This window comes from Triticum urartu, chromosome 2 (assembly GCF_003073215.2).
Source record: "Triticum urartu cultivar G1812 chromosome 2, Tu2.1, whole genome shotgun sequence".
In the NCBI taxonomy this organism is placed as follows: domain Eukaryota; kingdom Viridiplantae; phylum Streptophyta; class Magnoliopsida; order Poales; family Poaceae; genus Triticum; species Triticum urartu.
This window is the reverse complement of record NC_053023.1, coordinates 620,999,536-621,009,451: the sequence shown is the minus strand read 5'-3', so window position 1 is coordinate 621,009,451 and position 9,916 is coordinate 620,999,536. Positions and strand designations below refer to the sequence as shown.

General features: G+C 46.6%; 2 protein-coding genes across 3 annotated transcripts; one reads left to right on the top strand and one right to left on the bottom strand.

The window, feature by feature from the left end:
* Positions 1-2,111: 2,111 nt before the first annotated feature.
* LOC125539237 (uridylate-specific endoribonuclease B-like) lies at positions 2,112-4,971 on the top strand. The gene is made up of 8 exons (XM_048702638.1): positions 2,112-2,424; positions 2,526-2,591; positions 2,662-2,757; positions 2,847-2,924; positions 3,102-3,176; positions 3,708-4,325; positions 4,406-4,477; positions 4,564-4,971. The coding sequence occupies exons 1-8, from the start codon at positions 2,239-2,241 to the stop codon at positions 4,798-4,800; spliced, it is 1,428 nt and encodes a 475-aa protein (XP_048558595.1). The 5' UTR covers positions 2,112-2,238; the 3' UTR covers positions 4,801-4,971.
* On the bottom strand, positions 4,869-9,590 carry LOC125539238 (probable serine/threonine-protein kinase PBL19). 2 transcript variants are annotated; one of them, XM_048702640.1, is made up of 5 exons: positions 7,086-9,590; positions 6,727-6,987; positions 6,354-6,476; positions 5,748-6,231; positions 4,869-5,331 (listed from the first exon to the last, which is right to left on the bottom strand). In XM_048702640.1, the coding sequence occupies exons 1-5, from the start codon at positions 7,506-7,508 to the stop codon at positions 5,270-5,272; spliced, it is 1,353 nt and encodes a 450-aa protein (XP_048558597.1). In that variant the 5' UTR covers positions 7,509-9,590; the 3' UTR covers positions 4,869-5,269. The 2 variants fall into 2 exon arrangements, with proteins under 2 accessions (XP_048558597.1, XP_048558596.1); XM_048702639.1 differs by lacking the exon at positions 4,869-5,331 and having other exon boundaries at positions 5,388-6,231; positions 7,086-9,589.
* Between the last annotated feature and the right edge of the window lie 326 nt (positions 9,591-9,916).

The window sequence follows — 9,916 nt, the reverse complement described above, 5'->3', positions numbered from 1 at the left end:
CATGAAGCCTAAGCTCTCGAAAATTTTATAAGCCAAGGAATGTAATGGATGCATTCGTGCAGTGTTGCAGGCGCCAATGGCCGCCGCCGCCGCACTAGGGTTAGAAATTAAACGCACACCCAAAAAAAATCTGTTTGTTTGCCACTAGCTTAATTCCTAGCCACAATCCCTTCACAAGAGCTTCTAATTGGGGCCAGATAAGATAACTGGCGCTCCAGTCACAACCCCTTGCTTCACGAGAGCTTCTATTTGGCGCCATATTAGATAACTGTCACTCACACGTAGGACTATATTGGCCGGCCTAACTGCATTTTGTTTTAAATTGGTTAACTGGTGGACCTGCGACTGTTGACGAAGCGATCATCGATCATTGACCGTTGACAATAGATAGTTGACCATTGACATTTTCAAAAAAGGAAAGGTTCACAAAAGTAAAAAAGTTCAACATTTTGAAAAAAGGTTTAGGAAATTTGGAAAAAAAGTGTCACAACATTGAAAAAAGTTCACCACTTGGAAACGGTTCGCAAAAATGAAAAAAAAACACAAATTTGAGGAAAAAATCACAGGATTTGAATTTTTTGTATTTATAAAAAAATTCACATTTTTTTTAAAATGTTCACAAATTTGTAAAAGTTCATTAAGTCGATAAAAATGGAAAACAAAAAGAAGATAGAAAACAGAAACGAAAAATAAAACAAAGTGAGAAAACCTGCAAAACCCGTACGGGTGAATATCCAGAAGAAAAATCGCCTAGAAAAAAGTCCGAACAATCATGAAAAGTTTTCCAAAAAACCAGTGAAAAAAATACCTACATGGGTTGGTCCATTTAGACACACAGTGTTGTGGATGGGTGTGCGCCGGTTTGCAAAAAGCACTATAACCTACGCTGGCGACAAATAGGAGTTGGATTTCTTCACGGTTTGCATGGGCTTGTTTTGTCTAATGCATGAAAGTTTAGGGCTCCTTTAATTTTTATAAGATTGTGATACGATAGAATGTTTACTCTGGGTGTTATTTAATTTATAGGAATGTAATAGTTAGGAATCATTTCTACTGGATTTCCTTGTTGTATTTCAAAGTAATTTTGCATGAAGTCTAAGCTCTTGGAAATTTCTAAGCTGAGGATGTAATAGACGCAGCGGTGCAGTGTTGCAGACTTGCAGCAGGGCAGGCGCCAATGGCGGTTGCCGCCGCCGCCAGGGTTAATTAGGCTTCGAGATTTTTCTCGGTGTCGGACGCGATGAGTTGGGCCTTGATTTTTGGCCAGCAAGGCACAATCACTCAGGCGCATACCGTCGGCTATTGAAACATCGGTTAGTGTGTGTATTTCAGATTTTTAAGAGTGGAAACCAAACCCTAACCCGAAGACTGAACACGTAGGAAATGAAAACCGAACCGAAGACCCATAACCGAATCAACCGACAATTGGGTTAATTGTCGGGTCTACGCCAAATGCCCTGGGTGAGTGACACTAGCCATGTCTAGTTCTTCTTTGTAGTTCTCAACAAAGTCAAGTCTACGCTGTCTGGTCGCATATGTTTGTGTTTTGACACTAATCTTTATATAACTCTACAACCTCTACATTAGGTCGACGATCGCCTACAACGAAGTCAAAATCATTTGCTTAGGATTTAGGGATGGCGATGACGCTTTACTAGGAGAGGAACTTGTGTGATGTCTCGACGATGCCCTCTTTAAAGAGGTACTCCCTCCGTGCTGAATTACTTGTCTTGGATTTGTCTAGATACGGATGTATCTAGACTCATTTTAGTGCTAGATACCTCCGTATCTAGACAAATCTAAGACAAGTAATTCGGAACGGAGGGAGTATATGCGTGGGTATCCTGTGTGTGCCGCTAAGTAATTATGTAACTAAGCAATTCTCTTTTGCTTAATTGTGGAATGAAATTAATCTTTGGCTTCCGTTTTGAAAAGAAAATATATTCTCGCTAGGCGTCTGTGCCCGCTGAACTGGCTGTCTGGCAGCAGCATTTTTGTTAATTAACACAGGAGATTTCGTCGGTCATCCGCGTCGCCGCGATTACTCCACCCCACCGACCACGGCCAGCCCAATCGGCGATCACCACGTGCAAATCATCCCTCCTTTTCCACCCGAACAGTCCACCCACGGCGCACTACAACTCGAGACAGCACAGCTTCCTCACCAGTCATCACCCAGATCCCAAACAGCCAGTCGGATCCACCCCAGCCCCGCTTCCCAACTCCCCTGCTCTCGCCATGGAGGGGCTCATCAAGGGTTTGGCCAAAGCGGCGATCGGCGCCTTGGAAGGCGACGGCGGCCGGCGGGAGCGGGACGAAGACCGCGACGAGGCGCCGAGCAGGCACCGCCCCGCGCGGGACGCCGAGGAGGTGGAGGACGATGAGGAGGGCCGCGAGCAGCGGGACCGCTCGACGTGGGCCGAGGTGCGCGCCGGCTGTTCGCTCAATTGTGAATGAAGCCGAAGCTTGGCGCGGAATGGCTGGTCGGTCTGGTAAAGCCTGATGGTTTTGGTTGGTTCTGGCAGGTGGTCTCCGAGAAGAAGGGCGGCGAGCCCGAGGAGGCGCGCCGGGGTTCTCGGCCCTCCAGGCGGGTGAGTGGCCTGTTCACTTCGTGTTAGTTTGTGTGATCAGCAGCTGTTGATTTTTTGTCATTGCATTCAGGAGGAGAGGAGGGAGGATGAGGGCTGGGAGAGGACGGGGGGCCGGAAGCAGCAGCAGCAGCAGCATCCATCTGCGCATGGTGCATCTCACAGCCAGGTTGTCCAGATGATCTGGGTGCTTTCATTTCCCATTGATTGAATTTCCATGTTGGGTTGCTGTGTGCTGATTTGGGTTTGTTTTTGTAGTACCAAGGCGAGGACAGGAGTGATGGTGGTAGCCGGCCACCGCAGCAGCAGGCGCCAGCATACAGGAGGCAACAACAGGTTTGATTCTGCTCCGTTTTGTTACATGAAAACTGTGGGTAATTGACCTGCTGTTCAGTCATATACCTACCGATATTGTAGTGTCTGTGCTATAACTGTATCTTAGAGCTTTTCAGTATCAGTCTGAAGTTGGGATGGATTTCTTAATAAGCCGACTCTTTAATTTTTGGATTTTAGGAGGAGGGAGAAGAGAAGAATGATGAAGGTTGGCAAACTGTAGGGGAGAAAAAACAGCATGGAAGACCACAACAGGTTTGTGCATAGCAACCTAAATTAGAGTTAATAGTTGGTTGCAAATACCAGATAAATTTATATGTTTTAGGTAGTGTCTATAGGCCAATATTTTCTCGGAATATAATCAGTGTTATCCAACACTTACATCAAGGATCAAACACCATTTCACTACTATTAACACACTGAATGAAGTAATTACTTTTTACATAATATGATTTCCTAAAGGATCTTTGCCACTAACTTTTCCTTTCCATGTTGCTATCTTTGAACCATTTAGTATCTGAAAGCACCGGAGATTATAATTTGAGCCAATCAGTATTCAAAAGAAAAGAAAAAAGAACTGATCATAGCTCGATACCTGGAAACTTTGATCTATTTGTCTGGGTATTTTTTTGTTGACTTTACGTTTTAAGGTATTACCTTCATGTATATATGAACTAAACTGGTAGAATTCCTTTGGTAAGATGTCATGGTGGTACTATATTAATATATTGTGAAGCTTCCTGGTCCTATTTGAACTCTGAGCTCCTACATAACTTGTTGATGCAGTCTGAAGCATGGAATGCATACAAAAGGCCACCATCTGAACAAGAGTACTCTGAAGATGTTGGTCAGATCCACCATGGCCTAAATGTAGAGCCTACCAGGGAGGAGCTCAATAGCTTGACGGAAGCATGTAGCCGGTTGTGGGAGCTTGATATGAACCGTCTTGTTCCTGGTAAGGACTACAGAATTGAATGTGGAGAGGGAAAGAAGGTTTATCAGAAGGATGATATGGCATCTGAAAACCTATTCAGCTGGCTAGGCGATGATGTGCTCACCAAGCCCACCTACTCTCGCTTCTGCGCGCTTCTTGACAATTACAACCCACACCAAGGGTACAAAGAAGTTGTTACTCAGCAGGACAAGCACGAAGAAGCAGCATTTATTGAAGAGATTGCCCGGACGGCGCCGATTAAGTACTTGCACCGGTATTTAGTGCTGAAGGGAGTCGTATCCCAAGACTATGATGACTTCAAGGCAATGCTGACATCCCTTTGGTTTAATTTGTATGGAAGATGTGGCAACTCTAGCTGCTCTTCTGCATTTGAGCATGTGTTTGTTGGTGAGATAAAGGAACAGAGACAAGGAGAGACCGAGGTCTCAGGATTCCATAACTGGATTCAGGTAAGTCCATGTAATGCTTCAGCAGTCTCGTATCGTTGTATGAAAATACATCTGACTGCAGCTACATGACTAATTTGCAGTTTTATCTGGAAGAAGCCAAGGGAAATGTGGACTACCAAGGTTACATATTCCCAAGACGGCGTGGGGAATCGGTGAGTATATAGTCTCAACATTCATAAGATGTACATGTATATAATGTAAGTAATGCATCTAACATGTTCCATTCTCGTTTTCACAGCCTGATTCGGAGACACAGTTACTGACCGTTCAGTTTGAGTGGCATGGTGTGCTGAAATCAGTATCAAGCTCTTTGATTGGTGTTAGCCCTGAGTTCGAGCTGGCACTCTACACACTGTGCTTCTTTATGGGCGGGGAGGATAACCGCGTTGATATCGGCCCGTACACAGTGAACGTCAAGTGCTACCGTATGGGTAACAACAAGATTGGATCAGTCTTTCCCATTGCTGAGAACTGAATTGTGTGATGGCTCATGACCTGCTTCTGCAGGTTTGTAATTCTTGGATTTTAATTTCTCTTCACTTCTGTGAAATTTACACTGTTGCTTAAGAAAAAGAACCACTGTTCGCTCTGTTGTTACAATGCCACACTTAATACCATATATTACGAGGATGCTGATGCTGACTGAGATGCGATTTAACTTTCTGTGTCATGAGCTTTGTTGAAAACAAAAACATACCCCCTCCGTCCCATAATGTAAGACATTTTTACAAGCTATAGAACGTTTCTTGGGGTTTTAACAAGTTTATTCTAAGTTAGTTTTTGGAAATATAGTTAATCAGTTGAGGGTATAATAGACTAGTCAGAAGCGAGTACAAGGGGGCATGGACCAAATAGGGTGGGAATTGCTGTCATTAATCATTATAGATAACCTAGCAAAGAAAAACCATTCTGGCCTTTACAGCTCAGGTGCTGACCTGCCCGCTTCAGCCCCTGTTCTCTGTTCCTCCTGTAGCTAGATGTTCACTTGAGAAAATCGGCATCCTTCCTATATAAGTTCCAATTAGTGTGCTTCCTTTGCCAACAGAAGTAAAAATAAAAAAATAAAAAAATGTGCTTCCAGTATTCCAAAGACTACTATCCAAATGAAACAGTAGGCGCCATTTTCATGTATACAAATTACTGGCTCACGTGAGGCCGACAAAAGAAAGGCATAACTACATTTCATGCTTTTCAACCTTTTTGTACCACCAGCAGCTCTTCAAACTTTACTCATCAATCACCAGCTATAGCATTGAAGAAAACTAAATTTCTAAACCATATACAATCATACATCAAAAATAGAACAACAAGAAAACAAAATCCGTCAAAATCAAGAGCTCAACGATGGCACGGTACACGTCCGAGGAGCAGCTGCCCTCATGAGCATCAACCTTCTCCTTGCATGAGCATTTGCATTCTCACCTAGGGCAGCCAAATGAAGCATCCGCCGCCTTGCCGACACCGCAGCCTCATCCTCCATGGGTGGTGTCGTTGGTGCCTCATGAAGAAGCGAGCTTTCTTCCAGTGAACGGACATCCTGACCATCCAGTTCCTTGTGCTGCATTGCCAGCTTCAGCCTCTCGACCACCTCCACCATTGCGGGGCGGTCCTTTGCATACTTTGCAAGGCAGCTGTTGGCCAGCTTGGCGATCTCTCTTGCTCCTCTCATGGAGTATCTCCCTTCAAGCCTTGTGTCGATGATCTTGCTGAACTGTTCGCTGTCGGCTGGGTGCCGCCTCACCCACTCTAGGAGCTTCTGTTCGTTCTTGGGGCGTTTTTTCTCTACCGAGTGTCGAGCCGTGAGGATTTCATACATTACCACTCCGAAGCTCCAGACGTCGCTCTTGGTGGTGAGATGCCCTGTCTGGACATAGTCTGGAGCTGCGTAGCCGTAGGTTCCCATTACCTGAATTTGCGAAGGTAATGAGTGTCCGAGGACTATACATATGAAACATTTAGAATGCCATGTGGTGTGGCTATGCAACCCAAGGAAATTGATCCGGTTACTGTAGCGAAGTTTGCACATACCACTGTAGATACATGGGTTTGACCTTCGGATGGCCCCTCCCTTGCTAATCCAAAGTCTGAAAGTTTGGGTCTGAACTCCTCATCCAACAGTATGTTTGCAGCCTTGAAATCGCGGTATATAATCTACAGATATCGAAAGATCATCATGAGTATAATGATTCAGGCTGTGATGATAATTGGACAATCTGCTTTTTCCATGCAGTAGTTCATAATTCAGTTCTGATCCCATGATCTGATGAGAGCTGCTGGTGTAGAAACTGTCTGCCTACTCTTCTCTTGCTCAAAATAAGCAAACTCAGTCACAGATAAAAAAACAGCTTCACCAAAGCCTAAGAGGGTGATGGGCACTGGAAGGCAGATTGGTTTTACCTACCTGAAGCTCAAGGCCCTCGTGGAGATACAGTAACCCTTCAGCAGCACCCAATGCTACCTGCAACCTGACGTCCCATGGGAGGACAGGGTGCTCTGGGTTGAACAGGTGGTCGTCCAGGGTCTTGTTGGGCATGAACTCATAGACCAGAAGCCTCTGCGGCCCTTGATCGGTCTGCGTTGCGCAGTAGCCGACGAGCTTGACGAGGTTCGGGTGCTCGACGATGCCGAGGAATTGGACCTCGGCCAGCCATTCCTTGTGTCCCTGAACAAGAGAGCCAGGCGATCAGATCAGATGGTGTAGTCCGGATTCCGGAGACAGTTGAATTCTTTAGTGATGGAATTGCATCGCAGTTTCGGTACCTGGCCGCCGTTGGGGTTGAGCTTCTTGACGGCGACCGCCGTGCCGTGGGGGTTCCCGCCGGGGAGGCGGAGGGCGCCCCTGTAGACGCACCCGAAGCCGCCCATGCCGACCATGAGCAGCGGGCTGAAGTTGGCCGTGGCGCCACGGAGCTCGCTGAGGCCGAACTCCAGCAGGCTTTGCGCGCCCCTTTCCCCGTACAGCTCCGGGATGCTCCGTGCGGAGGAGCCCAAGGACTTGCTCGACGCCGGCCGCGCGCCTGAGCCGTCGGATGTGCTCGTAGCAGTCGCGCTGCAGGCTGGCGATGCGGTCGAGGCAGCGGCGGCATAGTAGGAGGCTGCGGCTGCCGCCTTGGAAGCCGGCGCCGACGCCTCCGGCCGTCTCTTGCGCCTCCATTTGTCCCAGAATAGGCATAGGCAGCCCATTTCTTGGAGGAAGCTGGCGAAATTCTGCTCGATCGTAGTGGTTTGTAGCCTACCCCGAATCACAAAGAGAAACACCAAGATATTTGGCGATAAAAAAAGGAATTTTGTCGTCTCCTAATAATTCTTACGCTTCTCGTAGCATCTCTGGAAACAACACAACGGACGGACCAATCGATCAAGAAGTTAAGGCCCTGTTCGGTACCGCTCCACAACTTCGAGAGTGGAGTTGGCGGAGCTGGAGTTCAAAACGGCGAAGTTGCAATTTCCCTGCTTCGCAGATTTCGGGAGTGAATGATTATCGAATAGGGCTTAAGTTTCTGATACTCCGATAGAAAGTCCGGAGATGAGAAAACAAAAAACTGACAGAGGGAAGAAACCAAAAACCAAAAACTGAATCGGAAGAGATTCAAGAAATGCCTCCAAGTGGCTGAATTTCGATACGCACCAACAAATCAAGAGCTGTACCACACCTAAGCAAAATACGAAGTACTTCAACGTCGCCATTATATGTCTGGCTAGCACCCCAATCAAGCAGCACAGTGGCACACAGTCACGCGGTTTTGCAAGTCGCGGTTGGACCGTTGAAACTATACGGCCGTCATGGGTACATGCACTGATAGAGGACGACGAGAAGCGCGGCCACCTTCTCTCTCCGTAGGGTAGCGATATGTACCAGCGGTTCGCCACTTCTTCGCACTCTGCAAGGCACAGTTCGTTCACGCCACAACTTGTCCCGGCTGCCAAGAAATGTTATCCTTCTGCACCTTGACCGAGACCCGTCGACGTCTACCAGGCCTCGTGAGCTATTCGCGCGTTGAATTTGGCTTCAAAGTGTTGACCTTGCATGCCTGAGATGGCTGGTCGCTCTGTTAGGTAGAAAAACACGCGAGACTCAGAGTTCAACAGAGGTTTTGGTCTTAGCTGGAAAATATCTTATGTTCCATCAACAAACAACCACCAAGGGCAATACAAAAGCCAAACGGTAATGCTATACAGCGAACGTTCCTATGAAGGATAGCATTTAAGAACGTTTCTCGCGGCAATTTATGTTGCGGGAGCGTTGCTACTGGGGTCCAAGCAAAAAGGAAACATATTTTTAACCTCGCTAGGAATTTCATCTCCCTAAACAAGACTTTAGATCCCTGCTTTACTGCCAAGTCATTCTCGTCGTTCTTGACTGCTTGGGCTAGGGACCGGATGTCTGTCTCCATGTCTAGTCCAGTGTGATGCTCAAATTTTGTCCCGCCTATAGGGCCCCGATTCCCGTGGGAAGTTTCGATTCATAGGTCATAGCACAACATACCATAGTGCAATTCTCCCACGGTTCTACATCATCTTCTCCTGTCGGATGGCTTTGGGGCATTGCCGCCTGCCTCTCCTTCGCTCTCCCGCCCCTCGTTTGTTTATCATGGATGTTGTCATCCTCGTTGTTGTACGACTCATGCCCCCCACCCCCTCTAGTTTGTGCTCGTCCATTCCTCCGTTCTCCTTCTGTGGCCTGTGTGGCTGCTGGTCTGATGGCGCTGGGCATGGTCTCATTGTTCGGTGACATCGTGCTGACTATTTACACTTGCGCGAGTGTTGTTGACTCATGGCTGGTGGCGGATTCATCCTTGGGTTGATTGTGCTTCAATTGTTGTCATCTTTGGAGTCATGTTTGAGTTGTGTTGTTGTTGACTGGTGTTTTGCTATCTTGCCATGCACAACACTCTTGTTCTAGTCTAGGATGAGTTTGTTGCCTATTACTCGTGAATTCTTGGGTTAGTAATGCTTAGTCGTTTGGTTCTCTAGATGGCTCGTGCCTCTATGGCGATGTATGGGTTGTGCATGTGTATCCTCTTCTTTTTTTAATGCAATTACTACATCCAACTCTCCTGCATTGTTAAGAAAGAATAGAGGTAATAGAAAATTTACCCTATCCTCAAGATGCAAAAGGGATGCAAACTTTTCTAGGGCATGCAAGTTTTTATAGGCGGTTCATTCTCTAAACTACCAAAACCACTCACTAAACTTTTTCCTAAAGACTTCCCATATTATTTTTGCGAGGAATGTGTATTGACTTATGAAAATCTGAGGGATGCCTTGATCACTACGCCGATCATCCAACCTCCTAAGTGGGATGAACCCTTTGAGATAATGTGTGATGCTAGCAATTATGCTATTGGAGTGGTTTTAGGACAACTGAATAAGAAGAAACTTAATGTCATCTATTATGCTAGCAAGAGTTTGGATGATGATCAGAAGCATTTAGCTACTACTGAAAAAGAATTACTTGCTATTGTATTTGCCTATGATATGTTTAGATTGGGTGGCCGGGAAAGGTTCTGGGTTGGCGGTGGCTGGTCGAACTGGCGCAGGGAGCGGTGGTGGTGGCGTCGGAAGGGGTAGTGGTGGCGCTCGCGGATGGG